Source organism: Gymnoscopelus microlampas, assembly GCF_963454915.1.
Source record: "Gymnoscopelus microlampas genome assembly, chromosome: 18".
Taxonomy (NCBI): Eukaryota; Metazoa; Chordata; class Actinopteri; order Myctophiformes; family Myctophidae; genus Gymnoscopelus; species Gymnoscopelus microlampas.
Window position 1 is genome coordinate 20,276,911 of NC_139955.1, and position 14,411 is coordinate 20,291,321.

General features: G+C 40.8%; 3 protein-coding genes across 4 annotated transcripts in view; 2 read left to right on the forward strand and 1 right to left on the reverse strand.

Annotated features, from left to right (window-relative positions):
• Positions 1-102: 102 nt before the first annotated feature.
• Positions 103-2,979, reverse strand: lsm11 (LSM11, U7 small nuclear RNA associated; the record flags this gene model as incomplete). The annotated part of the gene is made up of 4 exons (XM_084041701.1): positions 103-828; positions 1,192-1,275; positions 1,417-1,556; positions 2,523-2,979. The coding sequence occupies 4 exons, from the start codon at positions 2,977-2,979 to the stop codon at positions 493-495; spliced, it is 1,017 nt and encodes a 338-aa protein (XP_083897827.1). The 3' UTR covers positions 103-492.
• Positions 2,980-3,023: 44 nt separating this feature from the next.
• On the forward strand, positions 3,024-10,144 carry thg1l (tRNA-histidine guanylyltransferase 1-like). Of its 2 annotated transcripts, none has more exons than XM_084041309.1 (7): positions 3,024-3,062; positions 4,717-4,917; positions 6,562-6,738; positions 7,640-7,809; positions 8,915-9,003; positions 9,171-9,278; positions 9,409-10,144. In XM_084041309.1, exons 2-7 carry the CDS (start codon positions 4,730-4,732, stop codon positions 9,562-9,564), a joined length of 888 nt encoding a protein of 295 aa, XP_083897435.1. In that variant the 5' UTR covers positions 3,024-3,062; positions 4,717-4,729; the 3' UTR covers positions 9,565-10,144. The 2 variants fall into 2 exon arrangements, with proteins under 2 accessions (XP_083897435.1, XP_083897434.1); XM_084041308.1 differs by lacking the exon at positions 3,024-3,062 and adding an exon at positions 3,826-3,856.
• A 3,016-nt stretch (positions 10,145-13,160) lies between these two features.
• adam19b (ADAM metallopeptidase domain 19b) overlaps positions 13,161-14,411 on the forward strand; it is a 31,404-nt gene continuing 30,153 nt past the window's right edge. Inside the window, exons 1-2 of the mRNA XM_084041113.1 lie at positions 13,161-13,417; positions 13,919-14,028. Of these exons, the coding sequence (XP_083897239.1) occupies positions 13,297-13,417; positions 13,919-14,028 (231 nt within the window). The 5' untranslated portion in view covers positions 13,161-13,296. The remainder of the gene's footprint in view (positions 13,418-13,918; positions 14,029-14,411) is intronic.

A 14,411-nucleotide genomic window follows, 5' to 3' on the forward strand; every position in this document is an offset into this window, starting at 1 on the left:
ACAATGGCTTCACAGATGGCATGTGACGGGTTTATACTGCCACCTGCTGGGTAATAAAAGTACATTGTGTCTAAATGATGGTAAAATTTATTATGGTGAAGAAGCATTCAAAATGGAATTCCCTCATGAGAAGCTAATTGATAGATGGATGGTCATTACCAGACAACAAGAGATGAGTTTAAATAATGTATGACAAGAGTAGGCTACTACTGCAAAGCTTTTAGCTAAAGTTGAAACATGAAATTGAAAAATAATTGAAGTTCAATTAACTTGAAACATGATCCCTCTGTTGCAACAGAGAAGGGCTGACGTATCAATATGATATAATGATAGCCCTTGTACTGGACTTGTTCCACGGAACCTACTGAAATCCAAGTGATCTTCACCAAGTCTGCATCCAGCCTGGAAGCACTGTCTGCTGTTCATTTTCAAAGTGAATTCAGCTGCTGTGTGATATTTTATTCAAAACAGACCAAATAAAAAGGGAAATGTTCAGAGTGGCTGTGGGTTGACGAGGAGAACATTCTCCCCTCGTACAAACAGCTGGTTGATGTGGCGTGTGTGGACCTTCCCGTAGGGATGGCCACTTTTCTTCTGGACTTTCTGGCTAGTCTCTGGAGCCTGGGCCTTCACTGTGGGTCCAGGCTCATTGTCTTTAACCCTCGCGGTGCTTCTCGATAGCATCGGGTCCCTGCTCTTGGCGTCTCTCTCCTGAGTCTGTCTTGGAGTCTCGGGTTGAGGAACACTGGTCTTCCCCTTTCCTGTGTGCTTTCTCGCTTGCTCACTGCCCTCTTCTGGGTTTTCCTGGAGTTTCAACTTCTCAAAGAGCTGGGAGACAGAGCAAGACATTAGTGACAGACTCACAAGTCAGTCTCTCAATTCTTCGCTCAACTAGAGAGTGAAGACAATCTCCCACCTCTCATTGTTAAGACTGAGTAGAGAACAAAATGCATTTCAGAACAAATCCAGTGTTTATATCATACTGGTGTGATGACATGAACTAACAATAGGCATAGATTTGTTAGCGGCTGTACTCGCCACCGTTTTAGCAACTACTTTGCATTTAGAAATCCTAAGATGATAGTCACAGCTCTCCGATAGTCCGGAACCGCGAGACCATTAGTAAGTTATTAACATGACTTATTTTTGGAGGTGAACGAGAGCCTGAACAGCCACCGCCTTGTAACCCACCCGTGACACCGTAAGGGCTTTTTCATGGTAAAAAGCCTGGCCAAGTAGAGGCTCTCTGTACGTCTCATCCACATCCACCATGGCCTGGCAAAGACAGAGTTAAAGGAAGAGTTAGACATAACAATACTGTACATTATGCCAACACTGTATTGGACTGTAACTGGTGGCTACAGGTCATTCTAACATCAGGAATGAGGGCTATGGGATTATCATGAGATTACCTACCAAGTTCCAGAACTTGTCAAAAGCAACAACGAAGCCAGAGCAAATTCCACGCAGTCCCTTGAATGTTCTGATGTGAACCTTGACACGTATCTTCTCCTCTACACAGCGTTGCAGTTCCCCCAAAGGACTTCCCTTGCACACTAAAACACACAACCAAGACCAGGTAAACTACAGAACTACAGCATTTTGACTTAGGCTTAGATCTAAAATGGTTTTAAGTTATACAAAACTCAGTTCAAAGACAAGTAATATTTAAATTGTCTTTCACTGACGGACTATGTGTGGGCATAAACAAACAGAAAGCATGTGTGTTTATGCAGAATATTGCTGTGACAGTACCATTAAGTCAGTGGTCAATTGTGGACACTTTAAATGTATAGTTTTACTCCATTAAAGTAGCCTATATCTCAGAGGCATATATTGTAGGCTACTTTTTACTCCACTACAACCATTGGACACCTGTAGTGGCCTAGCTATTTTGCACATTTTGATTATTAATACAAAACAAACATAATAACATACCCATCAGCACAAAGTCATGAAAATCAGCCCCACTTTTACCAGCTGCAACATTAAAGTGATAAACACATTAGTGCATTACCAATTAATTACAATTACTATAATACTGAAATGGGGTATTCTGATTTCTGTGTTTTGATGCCAATACTTTTGTACTTTTTAATTCAAGTACACAATTTTGAATGTAGGACTTGCAGAAGTATTTCGACATTGTGGTATTTTCTACTTTTACTTAAGTAAACAAATGTATTCCGAATACATGACAGGTGGGCACTAGGGACAACTGGGCACCCTATGTTTGGGATGACTGGGCACCTGGAGAGGTGGTCACCAGAACAACTGGGCACCAAACCCATCTGAGCGCTAGGGACATGTGGGCACTTAGGGGTGGAGATAACTGGGCACCTGGAGAGGTGGGCACTATGGTTTTGGTGCCCACTCATCCAGGTGCCCAGTTATATCCACCCCTACTCGTCCAGGTGCCCACATGTCCCTAGTGCCCAGATGGTTTTGGTGCCCAGTCGTCCCTAGTGCCCACCTGTCCTGTTACCCTTCTTCCACCACGTGCGTTCTAGTAAATAACATACAGAGCATCCTCGTCAAGACATTCTTGGTCTTCTTGTGCCTGCGCCGCTGGGGGGCGCCACTGCTCTCCCCTTCCTCTGAAGTCGTGGGGTTCTGCACCATGAGCTTCCTCAGCCTCTCGATCCTCTCGGGGTCCGCGACCCCCTTCATGGCCTTCCGCTGCTTCTTCTCCACGTTCTGCGGCTTGGCCCGGCCGCGACCCCCACGGAGGAAGCTCTCGTATTCCGCGACGTTGTTGAAGCACTTCATGTTGGGATAGGGGAGACTAACTGAGGGGGAATACAGGGCCAGGAGAGGGTCGAAGCTGTCCGAACACACGTCCAGTTCGTCTCCTCCTCCGGCTTCAGCATCTTCTTCACTCGCGACGGGCGTTTTTGGTGTCGGTTCTGCTTGTTTGCTGCTGCCACCTCCTTGTGTGCAACTAGTATCCTCCTTACCTCTCGTTCCACTTGCCTCCATGTTTGAATGGAACGAGCACGGGGAAGCAGAGGATCCTGGGAAATGTAGTACATACTAACTAGATCCCATCGCCCGGAGGGAGGGTAGGTTGCTAGGAACCAGCCAATGACAATACTTATTAATGTTGCAGTCTCCACATTCACCAGGAGGTGGCGTCAGAACATCGATGATGCATGGACGTATACTCATCGATTGCTTTAACATTTTATCATGTTATAGCATACAAATATATAGAAGTATTTAAAATGGGTAGATAATTGAAATAGTCAATGGAAGAGATTTTAAGAAACCAATTTGACGGGTTTCTTTGTTCTTTAAAAAAATAATATTAATATTGTGTCCCGGAACTATCGTTCCTGGTTGTGCAGTGGGACTACTACGACGTTATTCATTGACGGACTGGAAGCAGCGTTGCCATGTCCGCTTATTATAAGCGACATTGCTTGTGAATATTGGTAGTTGCGGGTTGCTTACTTTGGGCTTGTTTCCTAATGTTGTTTAAACCAGTGGTTCTCAAACAATTTCAAGTCAAGGACCCCCAAATGTATTTTTCAACGGACCTCCATATGAAAATATTTTATGCCAGGACAGGGACCCCCAACAATTCGTGTTGTTAAAATGTTTTTAAAATATTCCACAGTTTTAAAATGTTCTTAATGATTTAATGAATTAAAAAAATAAATCTATCTACAAGCTACGAGCTTGTAGATCGGCTATTTTCAAATAGCCGATGTATAATGTTAAAGGGCGAAGCAAAGGTCTCGCTTCTTTTGGGCTTGTTTTCATGGTCCGTTTTCATAGACCTGGTTGCTTGTTTCTCTCTCAAAGCCTGGCAACATTGTACACAAACCAACGTGTGTGATGCTACAGTGTGATGGTGTGTGAGCATGTTTGGTGTTTATAACATGAATAATATATCCAGTAGATAGGTGGTTTTCAACCCTTTTCATATCAAGGTCCATGATTTATTCGGCATTTGAGCCTCGGATTCATCAGATTTAGCCTCAGATCCGAGACTTTAGAATATTTTGTTGTCGTTGGATAAGATTTTGTACACAATTCCATGCTGTATTTGATGTTGGTACCATAGGAGAGATGACAGGCAAACGCTGATCAAAATATCAATTCTTTCATTAAGTAATGCAGATGTTTAACAATAATTTAACTCTTGAAGGCGTAAAATAAAACCAAATGGTTTCATTTTACGCTCTCAAGAGTTAATAAGGGTCCATTTGGTTTCATTTTGCACTCAAGAGTTAAAGATCTAATAAGGGTCCATTTGGTTACCAACTCTCCATCATTTAGCTGGGGACAACCTGGATGGAACCCCCTCAAGGACCACTGGTTGAGAACCACTGCAGTAGATATTCAATATATCCAAATATAGAATTAACCATTATAGTGTGAACCTATGAATGCATAGAACCTATGGGAATTCTCTGTTTTGTGTAGGAAGAATAGCTATAGGCTGATTGATCGATTGATTGATTGAATACTTTATTAAGAGTTTGCAAAAAAGTATAGTGGTACATAGCCTCTAGCCTGATAGAAAATTAATCAAAAATAGTTGCCAGATAACAAATCAACTGTTAATTTAGACTTCACTGTAATACTAGCCTTGGATCAAGACTATCATAGATGTATTTTATCGAGTCTGACTTTTACTTTCGTATCTACAAGGCTACTGTAATACTTTTCTCTGCTTTCAGTGCAGTAAAACATTTTTGCGTTTCCCAGGAGGAGCATCCTCATGCTGACTAGGTGTTCATTCCTTGGAGGCTCCAAGACCTGCATTTTCACACAGTTGGTTCATTTATTTACCAGCAGCAGAACCATGGCCAAGAGTAAGTTTGAGTATGTCCGAAGCTTCGAAACAGATGACACCTGCCTACGAAACTGCTACATAGTTGTGCGATTGGATGGGCGCAACTTTCACAAGTGAGTTTTTGTATTATATTTTAGATCATATTTGAGTACATTTTTGCTTCATTTGGGAGAGTGTAGTGAGTGCAGAGAGGAAATTGGGGGAATTTGTTCTCCACCTGGATATGAGAATGGAATTGAGTTTAAATCCCAATGTGATAAAGCCATAGACTAGCTGATATTCTATACAACAGCAATCAATGTAATTTGAGGGATTAATAGTCAGTAGCATTCTAATGTACATAGCGTACTGTGTGTATTCACCCAATAATTACTTGCTGTGATTTGGGGTCAGCTCTCTTGATTGATTATGTCAGAAAAGGCATTAGTAAGATATCTCCAATTGTCCATGAGATTCACACATCACATTCTATGTATCAACGGGTGGCATTCACAACAGCACTAAACATACGTACGTATGTGTGTGTTATTACAACCCTACACCAACTGCAATGCACCTGTCAATTGTTGTGCCCCATATGTTTGCGGTCGTTGAAGGGCGCTTATGTGTTTAATGCTGTTGTGAGTGCCGCCCCCTCGTCGCCTACATAGAATAAGAGCGTTAATTCCCTTGAAAAAGTGGAGATATTTGACTAAATACATTTTTCTGCCAGAACATTGAAATGTATATGATATACTAGATCACAAGAGCTGACCCCAAGTCACACCAATTCTTTAGTAAGTGAGTACACATGGAGCGCTAGGATGCCGCCAAGATGAATCCCTCCACAAAATTACATTTGAATGTTCTACATCTGTTAAAATAATACATGGAATATCCCCCATTCTAGCGCTAGAGTGATACCTGCTCTCCATGAAATGCACTGCTGCTCATTTAGGATGTTGTTACTTAAAGGTGCTATAGACCAGTGGTTCTCAAACAGTTGCATGATGTTCATGTGAAGGACTCCCAATTTAATATGTATTAGACCACAGACCCCCCCCCCCCCATTTGTTTGTGCCAGGGATCCCCGTAATGTTTGTTGTTAGATTAGATTTATTACAGAATTCTGTCTATGCTGTAGGTGAAGGTGCGGAGATAATAGTGGAGAGAGTGAAACCTTTTATTTGAATAGTCATGTACATTCTCTTGTTGGGTAACATTTTAGCCGGTGAAATAATAGTAAAATTAAAATGTTCCTCATTTAGCTGTGGAACCCAAGGACCCCTGGGGTCATGGGTCCCACTTAGAGAACCACTGCTATAGACCATATTAAGTCACTAGATGTCATACTACACTAGCCTGGCATGGCCAGACTAATATCAGGGCAAGGGCAATTTTCTTTTGCAATGGCAGATTCATCTGGAACCAGGCTAATAGTACACTCCACATCACTACACCTCTCTTGCATAAGATTCCTATTTTTTCTGAGTCATGCCTATAAGGCAGGACTCATGCAGTTTGCAGAATTGTAATGTTTCTGCTGCCTCCAAGCATCTCTTAAGGGAAGAAGTCCCCAGTGAAATGGAAGCAACAGGGAGAATGGATTTATTTATTTAAATGATTATTTAAAAATCATAACTATTGGGGGGAGAAATGTATACTATTATTCTGTCCCTTTTTAAATGCACTGTGGGTGTTATGTCTTTTTTAGATACAAATGTTATCAATATGAGTATATGACCTTTAACAAGAAATGCTATTTAAACCTGTTTCAGGTTTGCAGAGCAGCATGGCTTTACAAAGCCCAACGACAACAGGGCGTTAGGCCTCATGACCCGCAGTGCTCGCTCTGTCATGGAGGAGCTGGATGATGTTGTCATCGCTTATGGCCAAAGTGACGAGTTCAGTTTCGTTTTCAAGAGGAGCACCACCTGGTTTAAGAGGAGAGCAAGGTAAAGGCGGAGTGAAGCTGGGACATAATCCACTTCATTTCTTTGGGCTATTCAAAAATAGCAGATCTACAAGCTCGTAGCGTGGCACCGAGTGCCCGCTACGAGCATGTAGATCTGCTATTTATGGAAAAGAATTGTGAAAATGTGTGCAAATCTTTGAATATATATATATATACATCTTTGAATCTGGGTGGTCCCTATAACAAAATATTTTGAGATGTGGGGGGGGGGGGGGGGGGGGGGTCTGCAGCCAAATACATGGCATTTTGGGGTTCCTTAACATGAAAAAAGTTTGAGAACCGCTGATATTATAGCAACATAGGTTTTTTCAAAAGACTGTTAGTATTTAGAAGACATAATTATGTAAAATCCCCAGAAGCAAAGATTTGAGTTAAAAATGTTCACTTTAAAAATATATGTATTGAAAAGATTTGCACACATTTTCACGATAAAAAAAAAAAAATAGCCCAAAGAAATCTAAAAATGACACACAGATGCGTTCCCGGTCTTAATGGTTTTAAGCAATGGCCCAGGACTTATTTTATTTACCTCAATTATATTTTTGCCAGTGCCTTACCCATTATCCCTAAACTTCTTTGCCATTTTTTACTATTGTTAAAAACATTTTCAAATTGTTCAAATAGCCAATCTACAAGCTCACAAAATAGTAAAAAATGGCAAAGAAGTTTAGGGATAATGGCTAAGGCACCCGTGAAAATAGGGCCATCAAATTGGACACCTTATTTATTGTATTTCGGACATCAATTACCTCTTTCCATCAGGAGAGGGAGACAACGGACATAAAACTTCCAGATGGTAGCTTTAAGTTTTTCTGTGTGTTTTATTGTAGTTCTTAACATTCAGTAATTCTACTCCCATCCCACATCTCTTCCCCTGACAGTAAACTGATGACCCATGTGAGCTCTCAGTTCTCCTCATCCTATGTGTTTTACTGGAAGGAGTTCTTTGGGGAGCAGCCCCTCCTGTACCCCCCAAGCTTTGATGGACGGGTGGTCCTGTATCCCACCAACCACACCCTCAGAGACTATGTCAGCTGGAGGCAAGCAGATTGTAAGTCAGGTTCATTTATTTATAAAGCACATTTAACTACCTTCACCCTGGCACCCCTATTTTGGGTATGCCATTATATGCCAATTTGTTTTCTTCCAAAAAATAGCAGATCTAGAAGCTCACAGCGCATCACAATAGGATGCATTGTGAGCTTGTAGATTGGCTATTTTCTAATATCCAAAGTATAAAAAAGCACTTAAGTGGTTAAAAACAACAAATGTTGACCAATTTGCTGTGCAATGAAGACATGTCAAATCAGTAAAAGCATCAATGATTAGAAATGAAATTAGAATAGATGCATAAAAAAGATGTCTAAAATAAAAACCTGTGAAATTGTTAAGAGACTCACTGTAAGTCTTATGCAGACCCATAAGCTATGGAAGAAGATGGTGTGTCTCCGTTTTTTGTGGGCATGCCAGAGGTATGAACAGTGAACACCCTCGTAAATTAGCAAATTGAGGTCCAGCGAGAGCACTACTGTTTCGAGCGGCTCAAAGCGAGCCGCTGCGCCTGGCATCAGAGCTCACAGGCACGGTGAAGAAGACACCCCCCAATGCTGGTTTCTGGCAGCTTATTTGTAAACTTACTATATTTTTAAGTAAGAATTAGGTCATGCAATTGCTTAATCTTGATTATTTTCACATCTACAACTGCTAGTTTAAATCTTTGTTATCAGTATTTGTACTTTGATACAGTAGTCAGTGCACTTCTGGTTGACAGCTGCTCTGTCTCACCACACCGCAGTGGTGCCAAGGTTGAACTTTTCTCAACTTTGCTGCTCTGCTTTTTGCTGTCTCCGCCTCCTGCCGCTTTGGGGCAAGGGACGGTCGCTCCTCTCATCAGACAATACATTGAACGTCAGCGCTTTCTCAGTATGTGGCAACGAAACACTGCTGCTGGTGTGAATTCAGCATAAAGACAAGATTTAAAATTGTCAACAAAGGGGGGAGACCTGTTTCTAGGATGGCCTGCCACTCTGCAATCACAAAATCCCAAGTAAACAATTTCCCCTCCTAATGAACCGAATATACATTCTGAACTGAACCTTGTTTTTTATATTTATTGTTTTCACACAGTGCTTGTGTTGTGTTGTATTGTGCTCCAGGTCATGTCAATAACATGTACAACACAGTGTTCTGGATGTTGGTTCAGAGGGGAGGGCTCTCCACAGCCCAGGCAGAGGACCGCTTAAAGGTGAGTATAGCATTAATGGCACACCTGAAAGGATTGTGTGTGTGCGTGTTTGTGTGCATGGGTTCGTGTGTGCACGCACACTGATGCTTGTGCATGTATGCACAGTAGTACATATACCTAGTCTGACATTTAATCCTATCTACTTCTTATGATATTTTTTTTCCCAGGGAACATTAGCCTCAGACAAGAACGAGATCCTCTTCTCAGAGTTTGACATCAACTACAACAACGAGTCTCCGCTGCATAGGAAAGGCACTACTCTCATCTGGGAAAAGGTGACCACTTGCTTTCTGCAACTTAACTTAATCTTCTATATTAGGCATGAATAAAGTATTCAATATTTTTCATGGGATATTATTTCAACATCAGTATTAGGAGCTCATACCTGCATTTCCTTGTTTTCAGCGAGACGAAACGGTGACTAAACAAGTGAAGGTCCCGGGTGAGGAGGAGAAGGAGGTGCAAGTGACACGCACCAGGAAGAGCGTGCACGCTCATCACTGTGACATTATAGGAGAGCAGTTCTGGGAGGAACATCCGGACATCCTTGAGGATGATTAGCTGCTAGTAACCACTGTTCTGCTCGAAGGACAAGAGGACACATGTTTTAATGTGAGGGGGACCATGATCGTTGAAGAGGACCCATGCGATCAGTGACTCGCGTCAGACACAGACTGATATGGGGGATGACAAATGTCAAATAATATCCGCTTACCCACGACTCTTCCCATTGAGTCTCGTCATGTCAGAGCTCCGTTTGACGTTGACGTCGATCCGCGGCGCTGCTGATTTGACCTTTTGCAAGAGGTCTCTCACAGCTTAAAGCTACAATCTGGACGTTTTACTGTATGTCCGTCTCTTTCCCGACAGAGAGAGGTAATTGCGGCAATGTACGACATGCAATAAAGCTGATCCTATCCGGTGTGTCTTCCGCTTCAAATAACTTTATTGACATTGTCAACGTGTCCGTGTCCTACCCGACACCAGGGTCGAAATGTCTCAGTGGAGGAATAGGCAGACCACCTCCAACAACTGCAGATGTGCTGGTTATATTGTATTAACATACTCCATACAGATTGTTTAATATGACATGTTATTCATTGAAATAAGTCCTGGAATGTAGCTTAAAACATTCATGCATTTTAATTTTTCTTTTTGAACTGTTTTGATACAGCATTCCCTTAAACAGCTTTAATACATGATACTATTCATGTTGGAGCTAATCGGTGTTTTTTATTTTCTTTAGTAGTAGTAGAGGTTAAAGACATGCATGTCAGTTTGCATTGGAGGCGGGCAACGAATGCCAGCCATCTGTGTTCGTGGGCCGTATTCTGACACCGAGACAAACCTCTGCCTGTTCCTTTGCCCCGCGCTCCGTGTATCTCTGACACTCCTTAGTTTGCGCTTCCAAAAATACAGCATCATTTGATATCATGAATGGCATTTAGACTGCATGCTATTACCCTTGCTTGAACTCTCAAATGTTAACACGATCCCTCTTGGACCCAAGCCTCTTGTGCTGAAGAGTTTCCCTCTGTGTGTAGGTGGCGTGGGCGGTTTTATATGAATATCAAATATCCCAAGTTTTAGTGTATGATATTATAATGATTTGGAGAGTGCATATGGAGAGTGCACACAGTAAAATCCTGAATATTAATGTAACCCAGAGGGTGCACAAATGGACCCAAGAGGGTCCATAACCCTCTGGGTTAAATGAACACTCAGGATTTTACAGTGCAGGGTTCAGTATTCCAGACGGCCTTGGGTAACGAACAGCATATGTGGTTGGGTTTAATCTAACTGACATGTACGTCAGTGGGAGTGAATTAAGGCTTGCCTGGTCTTGCAGCCAGGGCTACATTTATAGAGGGGAGCTGAATGGACCGGTCTGCCTGCACTGTCACCAGCTCTAAGAATACCCCACACACCCTACATACACACTATCCACCTGACATGTGGCCTGCGACATATTTAACACACTCAACCACTGACTGGGATAGTATGAATGGCTGCCGGCCTGGAGTGGAAACAGCCTACTGTAGGTTGTAACTGTACTTGGATTTAGGTTACTGTGGTGTCAAAACTGTAGAGCTCTAATTTTGGTCTAGTGACCTGACTGAAGAGTATTTAACTCGGTCGGTCTACTGTACCCAAACTGTACAGCATTATGTAACCTGGATATCAGATTCAGTTTTAGTTCATGTAATTAGGAAATGTGTTTTGATGGTTACAAATGAGTCCTTTTAATTAAACAGACAGCATCTTTAAATAGTTGCTCAATAGTTGCTAGATAACAAGTGTAGAGTATGCAGACTTGGAACTTATTTATTATTTATTTATACGTTAAGTTAGTACACATTACGCTGAAACCAAATTTATACCTAAATAAGAGTACAACAAGAACACAAAGGGACAATGCTGAAAGACCAGGGGTTAGAATCGTTCAAGCTTGTAGGTTACTGCTTTGTCTTGCCTCAAGTCATCTTTCTTACAACTTTATCAAAAAATGCAATAAGTAACAATAAAATTGTCATGTGAATGACAATTTTATATACACACAAATACACACAAATATTTTTTAGTGAAGTACAAGCCCTAAATGAAGTACAATTGTGAGGTAGGTACTTTGTCTTTACTTTGGTATTTTTATACTGTATAGGCCTACTATGCGTCAGAGACAACTTTTGTATTTTACTGCACTAAAATTACTTGGCAGCTTAGTTATGAGTTAATTTGCAAGTTTGGATTATTAATACAAAATATACAATCAATCCCCGTACCAGCTGTAACATTAAAATGATGAACATTACTTATGAAATGGGCGATTGCATTTTACTTCTACGTTTGGTATACCCTACATATACTACTGTAAAAGTATATATTTTGATGCAATTCTTTGTAGCTACTTTTGAATACATTTGGCTTGTGACAGAGTATTTCTACTTTGTGGTAGGCCAAAAAATCTGCTTCCACCACTGGCAGGCAGCACCATTTAGTGACTAGCAATGGAACAGGAGTAGCCTAATTTGCAGGTATGGAATGTGGGCGATTTATACTATCAGTCGTATCATATTATATAGCATACAATTCTTAGGTGCATAAAACCGGCTAGTTGAATCAAGTTAAAATGTGTCCCAACACATATTTATTTACAAACAAAAAAAGTAGGACATGACAATTGAAGCATATGATCGCGCGCCGAAGGTCGACAAGAACTGATTGGCAAGCGCGTCTCCGCCAGGGCAAAGGCGTGGCAAACGGTGGCAAAGACCATGTTTTGCAAGTCCATCCGTCTGTCCATGTGCGTGCGTGCGTACGTGTGTCGTGTGTGTGTCTGTGACCAGCTAATCTCCGGCACCATTGGCTTGGTCACACAGCAAAACTGTGTGCACACACTCTCTGGATACCAGAACAGAACCTCTGCCACAAATGTTTCACATGGGCCTATTATAGCGCCACCAGGAGGCCGATTTTTGCTAAACATATTTTTTTACATTACTCCTACAGATTTGTGTCCGAACATCACGCAAATTGGTACACAGTATTTCTATTAAACGAAACACATCTTTCAGATTTTTCATGTTCCATCAATTGGCTAAGATTGGCTTCCAAAGTTTGCCAGGAGTGTTTCGTTTTGAACAAAATGCCTCAAATCATGAACACAGCGTGCGATATCCATAAAATGTTGCACCAGGAGGCCAATTTTTTCAAAACATTTTTTTATATATATATATATTTTTTTTTATAATAAATATTGAATTTAATGAGTCATAATGAATTAATAATAAGCCATAATTAATTAATAATGAATTAATCATAAGTAATGTAAATATAGATATTTATATTACTCCTACAGATTTTGTCCAAACGTCACGCAAATCAGTACACATTATCTCTTTAGTCATGTGATCAAGATGGATCTGTCTGATTCTTCATATTCCATCAACATGGCTGGTCCACAACAACCTACCTGACCTGGCGGAGACCTGTGCTCCGAGGAGCACTTTTTCTGGTGTTGCAAATCAGTTGCCGGCAAGCGACACACATGTACGACGAAGAAGAACTCCCACATGATGGTTTCTGAAGAAGGGGAGGGGTTGTCGCTGTCTGAATGGAGTGAATGCCGCCCTCGCTCCTGCACGCACGGACATCAGACAGCATCTGCATCCAGCGGCAAAGCGCGATGTCAAGACATAGGCGTTTATAGCGCGATTATAGCAGCATCATTCCAAAACATAGCCTTATTTATGCACTTTCTCTGTGTCAGATTGTCCAACTGATCTGGTTGACACAATGCGTCCAGGAGCGTGTGATGTGTGTTGTGATGCTGTACTCTCTCCTCTGTGTCTGTATGTCTTACTGTTTGTCCAGTGTGCTCTCTCTACTGTAGCTGAAGGCGATTCTTATTACAAAGGTGAGTCCATTTATTAACAGTGAAATAGCATTAATTCATGCATATTTTTTTGTTGTTGATTAGATCAGGATGTCATTGCGTGGCTATACAGTTTGAATTGCACAGCATGCATGCATAATTAATATGAAATCACAGGTTTTTTTTTGGGGGGGGGGGGGTGTTGGTGAAAATGTCAAATCCAGAATTATTTTTTCTTTCTTTTCTTTTTTTTGCACTTGACTTGTATTTCAATTTTCATACAGAAATCACTATGTTTTCATCATATTGAAACAGATTACATATCAGAGCAACTCTGGTAATTTATACAAATGTGATAACATTTTTTTTTTTAAGCAGCAGATAAATCGTTAAAGGTCCTTTTCGGCTATTAAATGTTTCTCGTAACTATCCTTAAATGAAGAACTAAACAGATGAGATAAATGTATATATCAGTCAACAGGCTCAGTGTTTAGGCTCAAGGCTACTTACTGCTGACATGGTTTAACTTGTGTTTATGATCAGGTCAGGATAAACAGAGGTTTCTGAGGAGCAGCCTGGAGAATGTAAAGTCTTATGAGATTACACATCCCAGATGGCTGCACCCTGACAGACATAAGAGGTCCAACAAAGAGGTATAGCTATCTCCATCTATCTATCTATCTATCTATCTATCTATCTATCTATCTATCTATCTATCTATCTATCTATCTATCTATCTATTACATGAACTTTGACTTTACTTTAGTATTTACACTTTCTTTTAATTCTTTATACCTATAGTTTTACTCCACTACATTTCAGATGCAAATATTGTACTTTTTACTCCACTACAATTATTTGACAGGTTTAGTTACTAGTTATTTGCATATTTAGATTTAGATCTATTAATTCAAAACATAAATGAACTGATATATGATTATGTATTATTATAGTTTAGGCTACCCAGCAGTACATAAAGTAATTAAAATCAGCCCCACCTTTACCAGCTGAAACATTAATGCATTACTAATTACAA

Bases quoted from the DNA above. Each gene is read 5' to 3' on its own strand.
- thg1l (XM_084041309.1), top strand. From the start codon at position 4,730: ATGCTGACTAGGTGTTCATTCCTTGGAGGCTCCAAGACCTGCATTTTC. The intron at 6,739-7,639 runs GTAAAGGCGGAG...TTCCCCTGACAG, and splicing joins TGGTTTAAGAGGAGAGCAAG to TAAACTGATGACCCATGTGA. The intron at 9,279-9,408 runs GTGACCACTTGC...CCTTGTTTTCAG, and splicing joins CTACTCTCATCTGGGAAAAG to CGAGACGAAACGGTGACTAA.